Source organism: Ahaetulla prasina, chromosome 2 (assembly GCF_028640845.1).
Source record: "Ahaetulla prasina isolate Xishuangbanna chromosome 2, ASM2864084v1, whole genome shotgun sequence".
Classification (NCBI taxonomy): Eukaryota; Metazoa; Chordata; class Lepidosauria; order Squamata; family Colubridae; genus Ahaetulla; species Ahaetulla prasina.
Window position 1 is genome coordinate 12,816,088 of NC_080540.1, and position 23,648 is coordinate 12,839,735.

The window sequence follows — 23,648 nt, forward strand, 5'->3', positions numbered from 1 at the left end:
CATTCTCCCTGCGGACGGGACAGTCCGCGGCTGGCGGCGATTGCAGGCGGACGTGCCTTTATCGCTCGCTAGCCCGCTCGCCCGGCAGAGGCGAGGGAAGGTCAACGCTGGGAGAACCGAGAGCAAAACCCACCGGGCGGGTGGACGAAAGACCGGAGCCCGCGGCGGGAGCGGGGAAGGTCAGCGTCTCTGGACCGGTTTTGCAAAGCGGAGAGGCGAGGCAGGGCTCCGGGGAAGAGGCGGGGGGACGGACTCCGTGGACCCGCGTCCATGTTGTTTTCGGGTTGTCTCTTCTCGTCCCCCCGATTCCCCCGGGGAGCTCCTCGTCTTGCTCTGCCTCTTGAGGAGAAAGCGGGGTCCACCCGAAAGGGATGTTGCACGGAAGACGGGATCGGGCAGGCGAGAGTTAACCACCCCCTCCCCTCCTTTGCCTTCCCGGGGGAAGCGGGGCTTCAAGGAGTCGTCCTTGTTGTTTCCTAAGGGCTGTTGGGAAAGAGGTTTTCGACCAGTTTGGGTTTACTGGTGGTCTCCCATCCAGGCCTGGACTAGTCGAATTTGGCTTGGCCGATCAGCCAGGATTAAGGCGGGGTGGTGGTGTCTTTGTTGCTTTCTGAGCTTTCTTGCTTTCTTGCAGACATTTCGATAGAATAGAATTAGAATAGAATTAGAATTTATTGGCCAAGTGTGATTGGACACACAAGGAATTTGTCTTGGTGCATATGCTCTCAGTGTACATAAAACAAAAGATAGTTCATCAAGGTACGACATTTACAACACAATTGATGGTCAATATATCAATATAAATCATAAGGATTGCCAGCAACAAGTTATAGTCATACAGTCATAAGTGGAAAGAGATTGGTGATGGGAACTATGAAACGATTAATAATAGTGCAGGTTCAGTAAATAGTCTGACAGTGTTGAGGGAATTATTTGTTTAGCAGAGTGATGGCCTTCGGGGAAAAAACTATTCTTGTGTCTAATTGTTCTGGTGTGCAGTGCTCTATAGCGTCGTTTTGAGGGTAGGAGTTGAAACAGTTTATGTCCAGGATGCGAGGGGTCTGCAATTCATGACCCAAACTAGGCAATATCATCAGTGCTAGTAAGGAGTGCAGTTTGCTGTCAGTTTATACTCTTGGTGACTTGTCCTGTAAGTGTTGGTGGGGGGTGGTCTTACAGGTCCTTTGGTTTGGGCTGTTTGGCACCCCGACAAATCAGCCATCAATAGACTCATAGACATTAACAACATCTATAGATGATGCAAAATAGAATTCTTTATTGGCTAAGTGTGATCGGACGCACAAGGAATTTGTCTTTGATGCATATGCTCTCAGTGTACATAAAAAGACAAAATACATTAGTCAAGAATCATAATAATAAATCAAAATAATAAATAATAAATAAATATAAAATAATAAATAATAATAAATAATAAATAAATAAGGTACAACACGTAATGATAGTCATAGGGTACAGATAAGCAATCAGGAAACAATATCAATATGAATCGTAAGGTTACAAGCAACAAAGTTACAGTCATGCTGCCATAAGCGGGAGGAGATGAGTGATAGGAAAGGTGAGAAGACTAATAGTAATAGCAATGCAGCCTTAGTAAATAGTTTGACAGTTTGAGGGAATTATTTGCTTAGCAGAGTGATGGCGTTCGGGGGAAAAAAACTGTTCTTGAGTCGTGTTTTCTTGGTGCGCAGTGCTCTCTAGTGTTGTTTTGAGTTGAAACAATTTATATCCAGGATGTGAGGGGTCTGTAAATATTTTCACAGACCTCTTTTTGACTCGTGTAGTATACAGGTCCTACATGGAAGGCAGGTTGGTAGCAATTATTTTTTCTGCAGTTCTAATTATCCTCTGAAGTCTGTGTCTGTCTTGTTGGGTTGCAGAACTGAACCAGACAGTTATAGAGGTGTAGATGACAGACTCAATCATTCCTCTGTAGAACTGGATCAGCAGCTCCTTGGGCAGTTTGAGCTTACTGAGTTGGCACAGAAAGAACAAAGAGACAAGCAACCAGCCCAAAAGGGAACAAAATGACCCAAGCACCTCTCCACCAGCAATCAGCACCCACCAGATCAGCATAGATTAACTCCAAGGATAACATTAGACCAAAAATCAATAAACAATACCCAAGTCAAGAAACTGCCAAAGAGCAACAGTAAAAAGCCCAACCAAAGAACCTCTAAGACACCCCCCCCCATCAACACTGACAGGGCAAGCCACCAGAGTATAAACTGACAGCAAACTGTACTCCTTACTAGCACTAATGATATTACCTAGTTTGGGTCATAAAGCGTCTGCAAGAAAACAAGCAAACTCGGAGAACAACAAAGACCAGTCATGTCAACCCTGAGCTACAAATATTCTCCTTGATTGGCAGCCAGGATTGGCTTACTGTCACATAAGGATGCCTGGCTTCCTGTTAAAAGGACCGGAAAGAGGAAGTGGGGGGGGAATGTTGATCAATAATGGCTGCATGTGGGTGATAAGTTGAGGACTGTGGCTTAATCAATCCTGGTCCTGGGAAATGATTCCAGGGGGAATGTATCAATTCAGGTGCTGCATTGGTTGCAAGCAGAGGATTTGCTTGGTCTGGATAATTGGAACTTTTGCTCTGCCATAACACTATCAGGATAATAGAATAACAGAGTTTGAAGGAACCTTGGAGGGCTTCTAGTCTCACCCCCTGCTCAAACAGAAAACCCTATACCATTTCAGACAAATGATTGCCCAATCTCTTCTTGAAAACTTCCAGGGGATGGAGCACCCACAACTTCTGGAATCAAGTCGTTCCGCTGATTAATTGTTCTCACTGACAAAAAAATTCTCCTTAGTTCCAGGATGCTTCTCTCCTTGATTAGTTTCCATCCATTGTTTCTTGTCCTGCCTTCTGCTGGTGCTTTGGAGAATAGGTTGACCTTCCTCTTCTTTGTGGCAGCCCCTTAGATATTGGAACACTGCTATCACATCACTCCTGGCCCTTCTTTTCATTAAATTAGACCAGGAGTGTCAAACTCGATTTCATTGAGGGCCACATCAGGGTTGTGTTTGACTTTGGGGATGGGCGTGGCTGGGGTGGGCGTGGCCAATTCGGCATCACTTGTGTTGTGGGGGGGGCACCTGTGGTGGCCCGGATGAGGCTGGGGGGATCCATTGTCTCCAGCAGAGAAAGGTGAGACCAGGGAGAGCTCCAGAACTTCTGACCAGTTCTGGAGAACCGGTAGCGGAAATTTTGAGTAGTTCAGGGAACCGGTAGTAAAAATTCTGACTGGCCCCGCCCACATCTATTCTCTGCCTCCCAAATCCCAGCTGATCGGGAGGAAATGGAGATTTTGCAGTAACCTTCCCCTGCTACACTCACCAAGCCATGCCACGCCCACTAAGCCATGCCCACAGAACCAGTAGTGAAAAATGTTGAAACCCACTACTGGAGAGCGCCCTTGTCCATCAGAGGAGTCTTGCTGTATGCTGGTGGCCAAGTGCTAAGGCAGGACTTTCCTTCCTTCCTTTCTTCCTTCCCTTCTTTTTCCTTCTCCTTTCTTCTTCCTCCCCTCTTTTCTTTTTTCTTCCTTGCTCTCTTCCCTTCTTCTTTGTCCTTCCTCTTTCCCTTTCTCCTTTCCTGTCCTTTCTTGGGTGCTCAAATGCAAAAGGGGAAACATTTCTCCTTTGTTTTGCCATGAACTAGACTGTAGGGTGTAGTTTAAACTAGTGGCTAGTAACCATGATATTTGCAAGCAACTTGCTACATTAGTTTCTGAAGAAAACAAGACTGAATGTGTTGTTCTGCTTAGCCAATTTTCTTTGAAGTATATTTGGTTAACCAACAGGAATGCTGGTCTGGATTGGCCTTTGAACTGTACTCTTTTTTTTTTTTAATTTGCATTTATACCGCGCCCTTCTCCAAAGACTCAGGGCGGCTTACACTATGTTAAGCAATAGTCTTCATCCATTTGTATATTATATACAAAGTCAACTTATTTCCCCCAACAATCTGGGTCGTCATTTTACCTACCTAATAAAGGATGGAAGGCTGAGTCAACCTTGGGCCTGGTGGGACTTGAACCTACCAGTAATTGTAGGCAGCTGTGTTAATAACAGACTGTCTTAGCAGTCTGAGCCACCAGAGGTCTTACCCCCTTCAGTGCTGTGTTTAGAATGGAATAGAATTCTTTATTGGCCAAGTGTGATTGGACACACAAGGAATTTGTCTCTGGTGCATAAGCTCACAGTGTACATAAAAGCAAGAAGTGATAAATCATGATCATAATCATCATAAAATACATTCAACAGAAATCATAAGATACAACACTTAGTGATAGTCATAGGATACTCAATAAGCAATCAACACCAGTCATACTAGGATATTAAATAAAACAATTCATATAAAACGTAAGATACAAGCAGCAAAGTTACAGTCGTAAGAAGATAGAGAAAAAGGTAATAGGAAAGTGGAGAAGAATAGTAATATAGCCCTACTAGGTAATTTGACAGTGTTGTGGGAATTAGTACCGTATATACTCGAGTATAAGCCAAGTTTTTCAGCATGTTTTTTGTGCTGAAAAATGTCCCCTCGGCTTATACTCGGGTCTATACGGCTTATACTCGAGGTTTTTTTTTTTTTTAAGCCCCTCGGCTTATACTCGAGTATATACGGCTTATACTCGAGTTTTTTTTTTTTTCTTTTTTTCACATTTTACCGGACGGCGCGGGGGAGCCCTGCCGGTGCAGTGGGAGGGCGGGGCGGGGGAGCCGCCAGCCTTCTCAGCTGTGGGAGGGTTTCAACCGTAGGTGCCTCATTTCCCACCCTCGGCTTATACTCGAGTCCCCAGTTTACCCCAGTTTTTGGGGTAAAATTGGGGACCTCGGCTTATACTCGGATCGGCTTATATTCGAGTATATACGGTAGTTTAGGAGAGTGATGGCATGGCGGAAAAATTACCCTTGTGTCTAGTTGTTTTGGCGTGCCTTCTTGAGGGGAGAAGTTGACACAATTTATGTCCAGGATGTGAGGAGTCTTGCAGGTATTTTCACAGATTTATTCCAGATTCCCAGTCATTTCAAGTTGGTTGTCAATCAGCCCTTGCAACTTGCACAGCATATTGATCAAGAATGCACGTCTGCTTAGAAGCAGCTTCTAAGCATTGTGATTGTGTGATTTCTTACTGTGTTTTTGATTTCTGATCTTTGGACTGGGAGCAAGGAATTCTAATTTCTGTTCTACGTGAATTCAAGATGTCTTAAGGTCACAGTGACAAGACTTAGCCTAACACAGAGGTAAAGAGCTGAATTCTGTATTCTGAATATAGAACCCACAAACACTATAAGTTTTGTGGGTTTAAAAACTATATAAAAATAAATCTGGCTGTCTGTATGCACTATTATATAAAGCAGGAGTCTCCAACCTTGGCAGCTTTAAGACTTATGAACTTCAGTTCCCAGCGTTCCTCAGCCAGCTTTGCTTAGTCTTAAAGTTGCCAAGGTTGGAGGTCCCTGATATAAAGATACTAGCAGCAGCCTATTATGATAATAGGTTCTCTTTTCTATATTAGAAATATACAGTACTATTTAAATAGAAATAACTCCATTTAATAGATAGCAATAAATGGATAGCAAACCCCAATTAATGGATAATAATGGATTTATGAATAGCAATTAATATATTGATAGCAAATGGTGAATATGTGTCCCCAGGGCACTGCAACTAAATAAAGATGCTAACAGCAGCCTATTACGGTAATGAATATGTTGTCATTTCTATATTAGAAATATATAGTACTATTGAAATGGAAATAACTGCATTTAATAGATAGCAATAAATGGATAGCAATCCCCAATTAATGGATATCATTTGATTAGTGTCTGATGCTTGTCGACGGATTCATATTTATGACAGTTGCTGCGTCCCGGGGTCATGTGATCACTTTTTGCGACCTTCTGAAAACCAAGGTCAATGTGGAAACCAGATTCACTTAACAACTCCGTTATTAACTTAGCAGCTGCAGGGATTCACTTAACAACGGTGGCAAGAAAGATCGTAAAACCGGGCAAAACTTCACTCAACAAATTGTCTTGCTTAGCAGCATAAATTTTGGGCTCAATTGTGGACGTAAGTTATGGACTACCTGTATAGGAAGCGGGAAACGCGCATCAAGTCTGCAAGATGGCAAGCATGGCATTAGCAATCTGAGCCCCACCCCTTTTTTGTACTGTGCATCCAATGGCAATGCTTGTACAAAGGGGGCAGGGCTTGCATCACAATGCTGCACCTGCCATTTTGACCCCTCTCTCTCAATGCCACAGCAATAGAGAATTCCTGCAGGGGCCAATTGCTAACTGGGAAATGTAGGAAAAGGAGACACTGTTGAGTTGGAAGGGCAGTTCAAGTGTTCCTAGGGTGGTGAAGAAAAGCAGAAGATAAGTTGCTATCTGCTGATGATATACTAATCATACTGATGATCTTTTGAAACTTAAGTTAATGTTTATATACAAGTGTTGCCTTTCAGCCAAAGGTCTTCTGTGTTGCAATCATGGTAATATTTTAAAGCGATCGTTTTCAACCTTGGCAACTTTACGATGTGTGAACTTCAACTCCCAGAATTCTCCCCTGACGGGAGTTGAAATCCACACATCTTAAAGTCACCAAGGTTGAGAAGCACTGGTTTAAACAATATATAAATAATAGCACCAGTGCACCTTAGGCATTGCTATGTTATTAGGGATCTTTGGGTGGATTAAATGCCTTCAGTTTTGATTTTGGAATGGAAAAGCAGAAGCAACAGAAATACAGGTAGTCCTCAACTTACAACAGTGACGGTTCGAAGTTACAGCAGCACTGAGAAAGTTCATTTTTCATACTTATGATCATCGCAATATCCCCATGGTCACGTGATTTACATTCAGATGCTTGACAACTGGTTCATATTTATGATGGTTGTAGTGTTCAGGGGTCATGTGATCCCGTTGCCACCTACTGACAAGCAAAGTCAGCTGGGAAACCAGATTCACTTAACCATTTTTTTAAAATTTGCATTTATATCCCGCCCTTCTCCGAAGACTCAGGGCAGCTTACACTATGTTAGTAACATACTTTGTTAGTATGTTACTAACATACTATGTTAGTAACATAGCTTACACTATGTTAGTAACTAGTAACCATGTTACTAGTTTAACAACTGTAGTGATTCGTTTAACCAATGTGGCAAGAAAAGTTGTAAAATGGGGCAAAACTCACTTAACAAATTTCTAACAAAGCAACATAAATTCCAGGCTCAGTTGTGGTTGTATGTCGAGGACTACCTGTAAAAGGAGAAATTGGGGGGAAAAAATCTGCAAAACATCAAAAACGTCACCAAACAAAGAATGTTCTTTCTGCACCAACTCGGAAAGCTGAAACTGGCCAAGGAGCTGCTGATCCAGTTCTACAGAGGAATTATTGAGTCTGTCATCTGCACCTCTATAACTGTCTGGTTTGGTTCTGCAACCCAACAAAAACACAGACTTCAGAGGATAATTAGAACTGCAGAAAAAACAATTGCTACCAACCTGCCTTCCATCGAGGACCTGTATACTGCACAAGTCAAAAAGAGGGCTGTGAAAATATTTACAGACCCCTCACATCCTGGACATAAACTGTTTCAACTCCTACCCTCAAAACGATCTAAGGAGCACTGCACACCAGAACAACTAGACACAAGGACAGTTTTTTCCCTGAATGCCATCACTCTGCTAAATAAATAATTCCCTCAGCACTATCAAACAATTATTAAATCTGCACTACTATTAATCTTCTCATTGTTCTCATCACCCATCTCCTTCCACTTATGACTGTATGACTGTAACATTGTTGCTTGTATCCTTACGATTTATATTGATGTTTTTTCCTGATTGCTCATTTGTACCCTATGACTATCATTAAGTGTTGTACCTTAGAATGAAGGTATCTTTTCTTTTATGTATACTGAGAGCATCGGCACCAAGACAAATTCCTTGTGTGTCCAATCACACTTGGCCAATAAAAAAATTATGTTCTATTCTATTCTAAAATACTAAGGAGCTAAATTTGCTTCTGGTTCCTGCCATGCGATCATAGTGAAGCTGTTTTGAGTTCCACCTAGCAGGCCTGGGCAGAAATTGATACGTGCCTCTTCATATTATTCTCATTTTTCTCCTAGGCACTGGGCAGTGGAGAGAGAGAGAGAGTTGCTTCTGCTAAGACGGACGAAATTCTCTCTCCAAGTCTGTGAAGATCCAATTCCTCATGGAGGCCATCCCGGAAGAGGATGAAAATGCGAGCTTGCTGGGTAAGAGAATTTAGGTATCTGGACCAAGACACTTCGCTTCCTGAAACAACTACCATATTTTTGTTATACCATAGTATAAGACGCACTTTAGTTTTTGAGGAGGAAAATAAGAAAAAAGCTGATTGGCAGAGGGATCTGCCTCCTGGGATACCCCCAATCAGCTGTTCCCAGAGGTGAATTTTTGGCAACAGGTTCCTTGGTTGTGAGCTCTCTGCCTTGCTTTTTTTTCTGCCTCTGAAAGCCTCCGAAACAGAGCTTCAGAAAAAAAGCTTCTGAAGTTCTGTTTGGGGGCTTCTTTTCTGAAGCTCTGTTTGCAGGCTTTTTTTCCTGAAGCTCTGCTTTGGGGGCTTCTTTTCTGAAGCTTCTTTTCCGATGCTTTTTTCAGTCTCTGAAACCTCCCTTTGAGAAGCTGGGAGGGGCTACATTCGGAGTATAAGACGCATCCAGATTTTCACCCTCTTTTTGGGGGGGAAAAAGGTGCATCTTGTACGCTGAAAAATATATTAATAAGAGGGAATTTCTTGCTCATTCCATGTCCAGGCCGCCTCTGGACTGGGAACTAGATCTTACCTCCATACAGCTAGTCTTTCACTTATAACAGTTCATTTAGTGACCGTTTGAATTTACAACGGCACTGAAAAAAGTGACTTACGACCGTTTTTCACACGTACAACCATGGCAGCATCCCTGTGGTCAGGTGATCAAAATTCAGACACTTGGCAGCTGGCTCATGCTTATGACGGTTGCAGTGTCCCAGGGTCACGTGATCCCCTTTTGCGACCTTCTGACAAGCAAAGTCAACGGGGAAGCCCGATTCACTTAACAACCACGTCACTAACTTAACAACTGCAGTGATTCACTTAACAACTGTGGCAAGACAAGTCGTAGAATGCGACAAATCTCACTTAACAAATGTCTCACTTAGCAGCAGAAACTTTGGGCTCAGTAATGGTCATAAGTCTAGGACTAACTCCAGTGGTGACGGGAAAGTACCCTCAGCCGCATTCAAGCAAGCAGGCTTAATTCAGAGGCCAAGCTGGGTACCTGGCTTTGTCCTTTAAGAGCGCTGTCAGAAAATGTCTGAAGATTAGCTTCCTGCAATAGTGCTTTCCTTTGTTTAATGGCAGGGCCGATCCTGCAATTTGGAGACAGCCAGTTTTTGCCTTGATACCTGATGCAAGTTCAGAGCAAGGAATATTAAATATTAAAAGGAATATTAGCAACAAGATTATTGAGGCTGTGTTTGTGTGCATGGAGGTATTAAAAAAAAGTTAAAGGTAATTGTGACTGCACAACTGAAGCCCTGCCCCCTTTTGTTATAAAAGGTAATAGTTCCCCTTGCACATATGTGCTAGTCGTTCCTGACTCTAGGGGGCGGTGCTCATCTCCGTTTCACAGCTGAAGAGCCAGCGCTGTCCGAAGACGTCTCCGTGGTCATGTGGCCAGCATGAATAAACGCCAAAGGCGCACGGAACGCTCTTACTTTCCCACCAAAGGTGGTCCCTATTTTCTACTTGCATGTTTTATGTGCTTTCGAACTGCTAGGTTGGCAGAAGCTGGGACAAGTAATGGGAGCTCACCCCGTTACGCAGCACTAGGGATTCGAACCGCTGAACTGCCGACCTTTCGATCGACAAGCTCAGCATCTTAGCCACTGAAGCACCGTGTCCTTTTCTTATACATGGGTTTTAAAAAAAGGTAGGCAGGGCTATGACCATGGCAGACTTTATTATTTTTTAAACTTCCCTGTGGATGTTTGTGATCAGGAAAATAAGTCCAATGTAGAAAGGATGTAGGTTGTGGGAAACTCCCAGGATGGATTCACGCAACAAATATACAGTTAGTCCTCAATACATGACCACAATTGAGCCCAACATTTCTGTTGTTAAACAAGATAGTTGTTAAGTGACCTTTGCCCCATTTTACAACTTTTCTTGCCACAGTCGTTAAGTGAATCACTACATTTCTAATAAGTTAAATCTTAAGTTAATAACACAGTTGTTAAGTGAATCTGTGCTATCCCTGGGCCGGGATAGCTCAGGCAATAGAGAAGCCTGTTATTAGAACACAGTAGCCTGCAATTACTGCAGGTTCGAGCCCGGCCCAAGGTTGACTCAGCCTTCCATCCTTTATAAGGTAGGTAAAATGAGGACCCAGATTGTTGGGGGGGCAATAAGTTGACTTTGTAAAAATATACAAATAGAATGAGACTATTGCCTTATACACTGTAAGCCGCCCTGAGTCTTCGGAGAAGGGCAGGATATAAATGTAAACAACAGCAAAAAAAATCTGACTCCCGCATTGACTTTGCTTGTCAGAAGGCCACAAAAGGGGATCCACATCACATTGCAACCGTCACAAACGTGAGCCAGTTTGCCAAGCATCTGAATTTTGATCACATGACCATGGGAAAGGGCTGCAATGGTTGTGGGTGTGAAAACGGTCATAAGTCACTTTTTTTCAGTGCCATAACTTTGAATGGTCACTAAACGAATGGTTGCAAGTCAAGGACTACCCCATTGAGTCACCAACCCTTTCAAGGGTGTCTTACATTTGGATTGGGCAGCCTTTGGTCATGGTGGCTGGGGAATTCTGGGAGTTGAAGTCCACCTATTTTAAAGATGCTAAGATTGAGAATTGCTGCTTTAATGCTTTGCCGCGTCAGCTGCTTCACGCAACACCCTGGATCCTTCACTGACTCGGTGAAGGGTGTTGCGTGTGGGAAATAGCCACTGAGCAGACAAACCAACAGCATATGGCATCTTTCATATTCCTGGGACCCACTGGCTTTTTTTAAATTTTATTCCTGCAGGCAACGGGGAAGTGACGGCGCCCGAAGTGGCAACCTGTTGGATGGTGAGGCCTGACTATATGGCATTCAACGGGAATTTGCTGGAGGAAAACATGTACGAATTTCCTGGGATATCTATGGTCGAGGAGGGGAGCCATTCAGAAGCTGCCGTAGAAGCGGCTTCCTTTTGTGCCAAAGGCCCAGGCTGTACCAGCAGCATCCCAGACTCCTTTAATGACCAGAAATCCATGGTTAGAGAGAAACCCTACAAGTGCTCGTTCTGTGGGGAAAGTTTCAAGCAGCGTTCCTACCTGGTCAAACACGAGAGGACCCACACGGGAGAAAAACCCTACAAATGCTCGGTGTGTGGGAAAAGCTTCAGCCAGAGTTCCCACATCATTACGCACGAGAGGACTCACACGGGAGAGAAACCCTACCAGTGCTCGGACTGCGGGAAGAGCTTCAACCGCAAAGCCAACCTCCTGGCGCACGAGAGGACCCACACGGGGGAGAAACCTTACGCCTGTTCAGATTGCGGCAAGTGCTTCAGCCAGAGCTCGTGGCTGATGGCTCACAAAATTATCCACACCGGGGAGAAACCGTTTAAGTGTTTGGTCTGCGGGAAGCGCTTCAATAACCGCTCGAGTCTCATCAAACACAAGAGGTCCCACTCGGAGGAGAAACCGTACATCTGCTCGGACTGCGGGAAGTCCTTCAAGGAGAGCTCTAAGCTTATTAAACACCAAAGGATTCACACGGGCGAGAAACCGTACCGGTGCCCGTTGTGCGGCAAAGGTTTCTGCTTCAAGTCCAGCCTGAGCCAACACGAGCGAACGCACACGGGAGAGAAGCCCTACGCATGCTGCGTTTGCGGGAAAACCTTCCGGCAGAAGTCGCATCTCATCAGGCACGAGAAGATGCACATGGGAGACAAATCCTACCCCTGTTGAGACTGGTGAAAAGCCATCGGCTGGGGGCTCCAGATGGCACAGGATACACGTGTTCTCCCTGCAGGGAGAGATATGGCTGAAGTTCTGCCAGCAGCCCTTGTGGTCTCAGAAGGAAGGAGGAAAAACGAAAAAACGAACGAGTAATTGGAAGGACAGCGATCTGGGACTCGAAACAAATTCATTTAAGCCTGCTTTGTAAATCTTTTTGCAATTTTTTTTTTTTCTAATAAAAGAAAACCAAAGTAGATCTCCCAACTTAGTCTGTCCAGTCCTTGTTTCAAGCTTCTCAGTTTGCCCAGAGTTATGCTTTGAGGTAAGATGGCCGGTCTATAAATGTTATATATAAATACATGAAATATAGAGTCGACCTCCTTAGCAGTCCCGATTAGCAGGGGGCTTCCTTCCTCCTTCAAAGGAGGACGTCTTGCTGATATTGGGGGGAAAGAGGCTGACCCAATGAAGGGAAAAGGAAAACGTGTAAAGGGGAAGCTATGTCCTAAATAACAACCACACTGCAGTGTGTTTTGTGACTGTGGGATTGCGTTGGAGGGTAGTTCCTATACGGAGGTAGGATTCACCTACTTTCCCTACTGGTTCGCAAATGTGAGCGAGCGCACACCTTTTGTGCATGCGCACGGCCTCCAAAATGTGGTTAAATAGGACGGCATTATGTCCGGGCGAGTGGCTGGGGCCTACCACAATCGCCACTACTGGTTCACCCGAACCAGACAGAACTCACTGAATCCCACCACTGTTCTTATATCACCTCTTATCATATTGATTCAGATGAGTCATTAAAACACGAGGGGTTTTAAAGTAATTGTACTATAAAGCCTGGAGATCCAGTTTCATTCCACATAGCATGGCTATAGTATTATTTTTGTTATCTTTTTTTACTCCCCCTGTACTGATATTATCATTATTGGGTTGCTTTGCATACACTGAGAGCTTCTGCATGGGAAACAAATTAATCGTGTTTAATCAAGTTTATTTATTTATTTATTTATCGTGTTTAATCATTTAATCTTGTTTAAGTGTGTTTAATCACGCTTGGCCAAAGTATTCAATTCAATTCTCCAAACTAGGTAACATCTTAATTTTAATTTATTGCTGCCACCTAGTGACCAAGTGTAGAATTGCAGTACATTGCCACAAAGAGGGAGTCAGGCTATTATCCAAAGCACCTGAGGGCAGGACAGGCAGCAATGGATGGAAACCAATCAAGGAGAGAAGCACCCTAGAACTAAGGAGAAATTTCCTGACACTTGGAACAATTAGCTAGTGGAATGGCTTGCCTCCAGAAGTTGTAAATGTTCCAATATATATATCATATAGTTATTTCATGCTTATATATACTGTTATGACAAATAAAATAAAATAAATAAAAAATAAATAAACACTGGAGGTTCTTAAGAAATTGGACATTTGTCTGAAATGGTATAGGTCCTATACCAAAGGATTTCCTGCCTGAGCAGGAGGTTGGACTAAAAGACCTCCAAGGTACTTTCCAACTCTATTGTTCTGTTCTGCCTTGCCTAGGTATTTTTGCCCCATTTGGAGAAAAAGTGGAAATTTATCTTAGTATAATTCAAGGGAAAGACGGGGTCAACTGAAATCTTGCCTACTTTTCTGGGGTGTTGTGGACTGCAAGAAAGGGTAGGGGCTTGTTTTAATATATGGTGGCTCTGTCCTTTTTCAATGCATATTTAAAAGTCTGTAGTCCAGTTTTTCGCGAAGACCAGTCTGTGTTAGGAAATTCTAATTCACTGTTTTACTTCCTATAAGAAAGCACTTAAGGGACACAAGCGGGAAGGTTGCCTGTAACAACTAGATTGCAGGTTGGTCTTTCTGTAAATTTGACATAATTACTGAATATGGAAGGCATGGTTCTCTTTATTCTTTCCTAATCAGACTAGATCCACTAGAATCAACCAGTAATCTCCTAGAAGCAACTTTTTTTTTTGCTCAGTGTTTCTCGAACTTAGCAACTTTAAGCTATTGGACTTCAACTTTCAAAAACACAGTCTGGGGAGTTCTGAATTGGAAGTCCATATAGCTGAAAGTTGCCAAGTTGAAAAACCCTGGCTCAGATTGTTGTGCGAACTAGCCAAATGTGGCTTCTCAATATATACTGATACACAGATAATCCTGAACATACAACAATTCATTTAGTGACCGTTCAAAGTTACAACAACACTGAATAATGTGACTGATGACCGTTTTTGTATAACTTATGAACGGTTGCAGCATTCCCCTGGATCATATGATCAAAATTCAGCCGCTTGGCAAATGAATCATATTTATGACGGTTGCAACGTCCTGGGATCATATACTAACTTCTCAACAAGCAAAGTCAATGAGGAAGCCAGATTCAGGTAACCATGTTACTAATTTAAAAATTCACTTAACAACTGTGGCAAGAAAGGTGGAAAAATGGGGCAAAACTCACTTTAACAGAAATTTTGGGCTTAATTGTGGTTTTAAGTTGAAGACTACCTGTACATTAAAAAAAAACTGCAAGAAAATATAGTTGGTGACTTGGTTAATTTAACATACAAAGTTACAGGCTGTCTAACTTTGCACATTGCATTAACTCAGTCACTGTATTTCGTTCAAATGACTTTTTTAAAGGAGGCTAATGGAAAAATTAGAATTAAATTATGGTTTTAAAATGTCTGTCTATGTATAAGCTGCAGTTTCAAAGGGAGGATATGTGGTACACTTTGCAATTTAAAAAAGATACATTAAATTCCTGAAAACTTCAAGAGTCCAAAAAGTCACCCAAGATGCAAGAACAAAGTGTTTGATATTTCCATGTTACTTTTTCCAAGTCTTTTATTTAGATGACAAGATGACAACTGGTTGGAGATACCATTTAATGAACCATGGGAAAAATATCCATACAAGAGAGAAATTCTATACATGCTTAATTTGTGTGTGGGGAAAATATTTCAAAAATCACATCTTATTAAACAAAAAACCAGCCATACAGATAGAAAACCAAATACATTTTCAACCTGCGAAAAATGTTCTAGTCAAAGATCCCATTTTATTAACCATGAAAGAAGTTTGGGGGGGGGTTGCTTGTTCCATCTGAGGTAAAAAAACCTGAGTTGTAAAGCACCCCTCATCAGTCACGAAAGAATACATACAGGAGAAAAACCATATCAATGCTCTGTGTGTTTCTCTCAGAATGCTGGCCTTTACTTCACATGAAGATTCCTCATGGAGGAGTAAAACCGTATTTGTGGTCCACGTGGACAAAATGCTTTAGTAACAAGCATGTATGCTTAGACACGAGCAAGTTCATCTGGGGAAGGTACCTTTGTCCCACCTGTGGCAAGAGGTTTACCTTGTCCTCCAGTCTTCTCTAGCATAGAAGAATTCATACAGCAGAAATGCCGTATAAATACATACTCGATTTACGGAAAAGGCTTCCGTCATAAAAACAACTGAGACGTAAGAGAAACCATACAGGAGAAAAACCATATATGTGCTTGGTCTGTAGGAACGGTTTTAACTGGAAAAGCCACCTGGTTGTCCAGGGGAAGAGGCCATAAGGAAGAAAAATCACACCCATGCATGGGAAATGCTCAAACCAAAGATTCAATCTTCTTAGTCACAAAAAGCCTCATATCCAAGGGACAACCTATAGGAGAGACGCCATATAAATGCTCCGTGTTTAGAAAAGGGAGGAGCGAGAGAACTAACTTGATTTCACAGGAAAGCACTCCCACACAAGAAAAATGTATTAACCGTGGGTGTTCTGTGGGAAAAGCTTCAACCTCACTAACCGTGAAAAAGACCAGTCTGGAAAAATTCCGCATACATGCTCAGTCTGGGGGAGAAGCTGAAGCGGTAAAACCAACTTTCTCAGATGTATGAGAAACCCACACGGGGGCGATGCCATGTTCGTGCTCCGTCTGCAGGAAAAGGTTTGCCAATGAATCCCACGAAAGTATCCACACTGTTCAGTCTGTGGGAAGAACTTCAAGCACAGAACAAGTTACACTGAAAAATCCACACCCAGGGAAAGCGGTAAACGTGCTCTGTCTGCGTTAGGAAGTTCAGCCGTCAATAACTTCTGGAAGAATCCACATAGGGGAGAAACGGTATCCATACGGGGGATTGCGGGAAAAAGGTTCAGCAAAAAAACTGAGCCCTACGTCCCATGTGGCCTCCCACACAGGAGAGAGAAATCACACATGCTCTGTCTGTGAGAAACGTTTTTGGAGGAGATCAAGCCTCATGTATCATGAGAGAATCCATACAGAAGAAAACCCACAGAGATGTCCGGCTTGTGGGAAAAGTTTCTGGTCCAAAGCATACCTGAGGATAAATTGAGAAAAAAAAAAAATCCAGGTGAGATGGAAGAGTCTCTATGTATATAGTTTTTGTTTACTCTCCAGGAACATCTGAAAAGGATGACACAAGGAGGCAAAATGTCAAAAGCAGAATCAGGTTGCAAGTTGCACACTATTCCAATGTGCGTTGTGACTTTGTATGCCTTACAACAGCATTTCTCAATCTTGACCGCATTAATTCCCCAGCTAGAATGGGGAAAATATTTTTATTTTTCATTTTATCTTATGTCTATGGAGATTCTCAGACATCCAAGGTCATGGTTATCCCAAAGGTGCTTCCCCCGCCCTCACCTTTCAAGAGGCAACTGGACTTTCTGGTTTTTCTTTGAAGACGTTTCACTTCTCATCCAAGAAGCTTCTTCAGCTCTGAAGAAGAAGAAGGGTTGGTTCTTTAGATGGCTTGTACAGAGCCTGAAGCTATGGGGCAGAAAGAGCTTAAGCAGGCTTTCATGCCTAAGCGAGGACTAGAACCATGGTTTCCCCGTTTCTAAATTAGCATGATTTGCCGGTTCTCCGAACTGCACAAAATCGTAACAACAGGTTCGCCAGAACAGGTGCGAACCGGTTGAATCCCACCCATCATTAGGGCAAAGAAGTGATGTTGATTTGGCCATGCCCATCCAGCTGCACAGCCACCGAACCGATAGTAAAAATTTTTGAATCCCACCATTGTATGCATGCCTGTCCTTAACACAAACCCATCCTCTCACACACCCCACACTGGGTCGCCAATCTGGAAAGGTTGGTGTTTGCTGCTATAGTTAAGTAATGTTTCCAATTAGTATTTTCTCCCTTCTGAAATTGCTTCTGGTGAAAATTCTGGTGAAATTGCTTCAACGCAATTGGTACTAAATTAGTAGGGACAGCAACATCTACTTCTTTCCAGAAAAAATGTAACTCAGTTGCTGATAAAAACATTACATGCTACTGTCAGTGATATAAGGAGGTGTCATTTCAATCTGTGTCATACCTGGATTACAATTCTGGTTGAATTCATTCATGATGAAGTACAATAGATGAACTATATGGTAGTGTGTCTTGTCTGAACTATGCCCATCCGATTAGATGAAGTTCAATGCATCCTGTGAACGGAAGAGGAGTGAATTTAATAAACCACAACTCAATCAATGTTGCGTAAACAAGTCATATGAACCCAGCCGCTGGGCCCACAGTAGAACTACACTGCTGCATTTTTCCCTAGCAAGCTTGGCTTAATACAATCTTTAAAATATGTGCCTTCCATCAGAGAGTAGGCTGGCTATAAACCAACTGCAAAATGCTGGAAATATATTTAAGGGTGCTGCTGGTACAGTCCTGTGTGGACTGTACCAGCAGTTATTACAAATGTATGAAAAGACAGAAATCTTAGATTCATACTCTCTTGGCATTCTTTACGCAATTCTAGTTTTGGTGCGCATGGCAAGGCCATATCGCCTCATAAATCTGAAGCACCACGATGACGATCCAATAAAATCCCGAATGCCTTTCTGTGCAGCAATGCGTTTGGCTTCATACATCACCATTTTTGCGGTGACTGCGAAGCCACTGTTCCGGTGACCTGTGATCCAGTCTCTCATGTCCTCCTCTAACTGGGGCCACTTTGCAGGAACCCTACGGAAGTTGTGCTTGCTTTTATCCTTTACCTTTTGCAGCTGTTCCACCTGTTTCCTCCACCCTCTTATCATTTTTTCAGTTGGAGGTGGTCCAAAAAGCTTCTCCGCTGCTCTGTTTCCATGCTCCTGAGCATATTTCACAACTTCCAGCTTGTAAGAGATTTGTATGCTTGCCTTCTTGGCTTTGACATTTTTCTGCAAGAAAGAACAATATGGTGTCCTTTATAACAATGCAGAGTACTGTAGCTGAAACCATGTTCATTGATACGCACAAACTAGGGTAGCTCATTATGCCCCTGCCCTAAACTACAGTAACAATAGCAAGCTGAGAATTTTAGGACACTGATGATTTGTTTCCTCCCTAACCCTAACCCTAACCCTAACCCTAGGGTCTGCAAACTTGGCTTTTTTAAGACTTCTGGACTTCAACTCCCAGAGTTCCTCAGTGTTGTGTCTCGCCCACTTTCACCGCAGCCGGGGCCTTCTTATCTGCTTCCAAATGCTGAGGAATGTCCTAGTATGCCTCCCGGCCCCAGCCCTGGCTCCATGCCCAGACAGGCTGAAGAAGAAGAAGTACCTCCAGCCCCCAGCTCTGGCTCCATGCCCAGGCAAGCGGAGCAACTGGACCCCTCCCCCTCCCCCACAGCATGTGAGCCTGAGGAAGGTCAATTGCCAACAGCTGCAGACTGGAGTGACCTTCGCTTCAGAAGAATTGATAGGCGGCGGCGTCAGAAGGAAGGGAGGGGCAGGCCTGGATAAGTGCTGAGTCATGGAGCCACACCCCATGGCCTATATAAAGGATCTGCTTTCTGGCAGTCTCTGAGTCAGGCAAAGTCTAACATATCTTGCTGAAGTCACTTTCTGGTCTCCTGCCTGCCTTGAGGACTTTGCTAGGACTTTGGCAGAGCTGCAGAGGCACGCCTGATTCGGATTTCCCTGACCCGGCCGTCAGTGGAGGAGTGGGACACGACACTCAGCCAGCAAGTCTTAAAAGAGCCAAATTTGCAGACCCCTGCCCTCAACTTATAGTGCTAACCCTAACCCGTTATAAACAGATGCTAACCTTAACCCTTAACCCCTAGGGGTCTTCAAACGTGATTACTTTAAGACTTGTGGACTTCTGCATTATGTTGAAATTGCACAAAAGATTTGTAATCAACCAACCGACACACTGTTTTTGTACTGAAGATGTTTTTATGTTTGTTTGTCTAGACCCTCCGGAAGTCAGGAAATGGGCTGTTTCTAGCCTCCATGGGGGTGGGGAAGGCAATTTTTACCCTCCCCAGGCTCCAAGAAAGCCTTTGGCCTACCGGGCCCACTGTGCCATAAGTGGGGGGAGTGTGTGTGGGGTCATGGGCCACATTTAATTATGGGTGTGGGCACACGCATGGGTGACCCCCCCCTGGATTTTGGCATGCAAGGCCATAAAGGTTAGCAATCACTGCACTAGATGGTTTTTTTGCAATGAGTTATGTGCCATAAAGTCGTTTTAAACTCCTAGCTACCACTTAAGATGCATTTTCTCCAGAATGATTAAATGGCACTGCAACAGAATCTATTACCCTTGCTGCTGCTTCTCCTTTTTAACAGAATCTAACAGAATAATAATAAGAGTTGGAAAGGGAACTTAGAGGTCTTCTAGTCCAGCCCCCTGCTCTAGCAGGAGACCCTATACCATTCCAGATAAGTGGCAGTCCAAGTCTCTTCTTAAAGGGGCGTGCATAAGCGCACCTGCATGCCTACCATCCCTGTCCTAATATTCCTTTTTTACTTACTCTTTTCATGTACTGAAATTATGTTTATACTTTTACCTGTTATCTTATATGACTGGCAAAATAAATAAATAAATAAATAAATAAATAAATAAATAAATAAATAAATACATACATACATACATACATACATACATACATACATACATGCCCCATTCACAACTTCTAAAGGCAATCTGCTTCCATTTCCCAGATCAGAGCCTGAAGTAGGACAAGGAGTGACTCTTAAGAAAGTATTTGAAACCGCCCCCCTCCCAGCACCATTAACCAGCTTCCAACAACATCCCAAAAGCCTTAAGGGCAGCTGGGGAAGGGGTTGTAAAACTTTCTTAGGCTACTTTTAAATTGAGATGGGGTGGGGCTGGGAATTGCACCTTAAAATCCATCTCAATGGATTAATCCCAATGTGGAGGTGCACCTCATCTGGAATTTCCTCTGTTTAGTAATTGTAATGTTATAGCTCTATTGGCATTTTACATTTTTATTTTATTGCAATGTAAGCCAACCAGCATTGCTTTCTATGGGTGGCGTAGGAATGTAGTAACTAAAAATAAATTTCCTATACTGAGTAAACTGTGGATATGATCTCTAAACTTGCTTTTCTTTTTCTGGCATTTTCTCCAGAATGATTAAACGTGCTCATCCGCACTTCCCCTTTCTACTGGTTCTCTCCTCATTCCTTCCACCTTTCCCAAATCAGAGCTCGAAGTAAGACAATGAGGGACCCTTTGAAATATTTGAAACCTTCCCTGCCCCGCCAGTACCATTAACCTAGCTCCCAACAACACCCCAAAAAGCCTTTTAAGGATAAGCTCAACGTTTGTAAAAGTTCCTTACAACCATTTGTAAAATGGAGACGACAGAATCGCGCCTTAAAACCCACCGCCCCCAATACCGCGGTTGCATCTCAGCAGGAGTTTTCGCTACTGTTTGCAATTTTAGTTCTCTGTATATTTGCATTTTACATTCCTAGTTTATTGCATCGAAAGGCGCCCAGAGATGGGGAGATGGGTGGCGTAGTAAGGAATGCAACAAAATAAATCAATTTCCTATAATGAGTAAACAGGGAGTGGCGATTCTCCGTAAACTTGCTTTTCTTTTTCTGGCATTTCCTCCAGAACGATGCACATTTAATATTTGTAATGTTAGCTCTCTCTCTCTATTTGTATTTCATATTGGTAAAGCAAATTATTTGTAGCTCAGGGTTGAACTAAGGGGTCCTTGGTACTCTCTGCGGTTGCTTATTTTCTTGCAGAGGTTTCATGACCCAAACTAGGCTAACATCACTAGTACTACCGTAGTAGTCCTACTATCTCCCACCGCGATAACTAGCACTGATGATATTACTCCGTTTGGGTCATGAAACGTTTGCAAGAAAACAAGCAAAAGTAGAGAGAGCACCAAGGACCTCCGTTATTTCATATCCCTCTTTCTTTATTACACCCTAAACCGTCCAGAGTCGCTTTCGATGGGGCGAGGAGTGGCGTGGAAATTTAATAAATAACCAAAACAGCACTAGCAACAGCACTTGTATATCACTTCACGGTGCTTTACAGCCCCTCTAAGCGGTTTGTAGGGTCAACATATTAAACCCCCCCCTCCTCATTTTGCCCACCTCCGAAGTATGGAAGGCTTTGTTGTTATAAAACCGGCTAGTTTATATTATGGTGGAAAAGTAAAAAAAGCTGAGAGCTTCGATGTTAATGCTCCATTCTACTGCAACAGAGGGAGTCGAAAGTCAAGTTGGTTTCTCCCCCCCCCTTTCTCCCTCCCCTCCTCACTTTTCTTTCCCCTCCCCACTTCGTCCTACTTACTATTTGCTTTTGTATTTTTTATTCTATAATTTAATACAATGATGGAAGTCTGAGTCCGCGTTGAGCTCGTGAAGCTCGGAGGAACAAACACATTTCCTACACTGAGTAAGCAGGGAGTGGCGATGACTTCCCAAGGTCGCTTTCTTTTCCTGAGCAAGCTGCGCAACGACCCACCTTATTTGCCCCGTTTTATGTTTTTGCAAGCGGACTTTCCCGAAGGAGCCGAATCCGAAAAGGCAAGGAGTGGAAAGAAACTTTTAAAACTTTCAAACCGGGGCAGACGGTCATGGCTGCTGCAGCCGGGAGTCCCCTCCGGGATCTCTGCGACGAAGTCACTTGTCCCATCTGCCTGGAGTATTTCAAGGACCCAGTGACCATAACCACGTGCGGCCACAATTTCTGCCCCACCTGCCTGAGCAGCTACTGCCAAGGACCCTGTTTGGAACCCTCACCACATCTCTGACATCAATACAATTGAACTCGTCCAGAAATATTTTACAAGGAGAGTTCTCCATTCCTCTGAAAACAATAAAATACCTTATCCCACCAGACTTGAAATCCTGGGCTTAGAAAACTTGGAACTCCGTCGCCTTCGACAAGACCTAAGTTTAACTCACAGAATCATCTATTGTAATGTCCTTCCTGTTAAAGACTACTTCAGCTTTAATTGCAATAATAATAATGCAACCAATAGATTTAAACTTTAATCTAGATTGCAGAAAATATGACTTCTGTAACAGAATCATCAGTGTTTGGAATACTTTACCTGACTCTGTGGTCTCTTCCCATAATCCTAAAAGCTTTAACCAAAAACTTTCTACTATTGACCTCACCCCATTCCTAAGAGGACCATAAGGGGTGTACATAAGCGCACAAACGTGCCTACCATTCCTGTCCTATTGTTTTTTCTTTTCTCCTTCCTATATACATATATGCTTATACCTCCTTATATTTACTCATATATGTGTTTACATATTATATAATCTTTTTGTATGATACCTACATATATTGTTATGACAAAATAAATAAATAAATTAAATAAATAAATAAAAGCGGCACTTTCTGCCCCCAGTGCAGAAATACCTTCGATGGCGGACAAAACATCATCCCCAGCCGCCGCTGGCCAACGTGGTGCAGATCGTGAAGGAGTTCCGACCGGCGGAAAAAAAAGCCAGGCAAAGCCAACTTGTGCGAAAAGTACCACCGACCCGTGCAAGTCTCTTGCCAGCACCAAACCGTCCTCCACTGCGACATCTGCGGTACCACCAAGCAGCCCAAGAGCAACCACGGGAGCCCAACCATGCAGAAAGCCAACGATGCAAATCAGGTGAGCAATAAAAAAAATCTTACTCGTTTGGATCCGGATTGCTTTTTCCTCCTTTCCAAAACTCAGACCCGCCCAATCCCGGTTTTGCAAACCTGCCCCTAGGAAGGAGGGTGGGGGTAGGATTGAAGGAAGGTCGTCAATGCGCATGCTCAGTAACAACGATGAGCGGTCAATTCCCAATTAAGTGATCCGAAGCCGGCTGGCTGCAGTTTGTTGTTGGCTGGCGAGGCGTTTAAAAGACGATTTGTCGGTGATTTATTTTGCAGCTCTTTGCTTCTTCTTCTTTTTTTTTTTTTTTTGCTTTTTTAAAAATTGCAATTAGAAGGTGGTTAGAGGATGCTTTAGGGTTGCTTTTGCAGCGTTCGCAGCCACGCCCCTGCCTGCCAACATTTCTATGTTGCATTTCCCGAATAAAGCAGCTTTACCAAAAAAAGAAAAGGTTGCAAATTGAAATCATTGGCATTAATTTCCGGCACCAACTGACACACTATTGGGCTAAAAGACCCGTGTGATCTTCGCTATTCGGGGCGGCTATTTCCCCAGTAATAATGCCGATGTGCGTGCAAATGAATCTTGGAGAAAATACTCAGCCCTGGTACTTTCCAAAGAAGGAAAGGAAGACAGTGCTGGGAAATAGATGAGAAATGACCACGTTTATTAAAAGCACCATCCCCCCCTACCTCCAGATCGTGGAGAGAGAAGGCG

At 43.3% G+C, this 23,648-nt stretch overlaps 1 protein-coding gene across 1 annotated transcript; it reads left to right on the plus strand.

Moving 5' to 3' along the window:
* Window positions 1-12,311, plus strand: LOC131192503 (zinc finger protein 239-like). The gene is made up of 3 exons (XM_058171698.1): window positions 1-179; window positions 8,184-8,312; window positions 11,125-12,311. Exons 2-3 carry the CDS (start codon window positions 8,270-8,272, stop codon window positions 12,051-12,053), a joined length of 972 nt encoding a protein of 323 aa, XP_058027681.1. The 5' UTR covers window positions 1-179; window positions 8,184-8,269; the 3' UTR covers window positions 12,054-12,311.
* Window positions 12,312-23,648: the final 11,337 nt, after the last annotated feature.

Bases quoted from the DNA above. Each gene is read 5' to 3' on its own strand.
- LOC131192503 (XM_058171698.1), top strand. From the start codon at position 8,270: ATGGAGGCCATCCCGGAAGAGGATGAAAATGCGAGCTTGCTGG. The intron at 8,313-11,124 runs GTAAGAGAATTT...TTATTCCTGCAG, and splicing joins TGAAAATGCGAGCTTGCTGG to GCAACGGGGAAGTGACGGCG.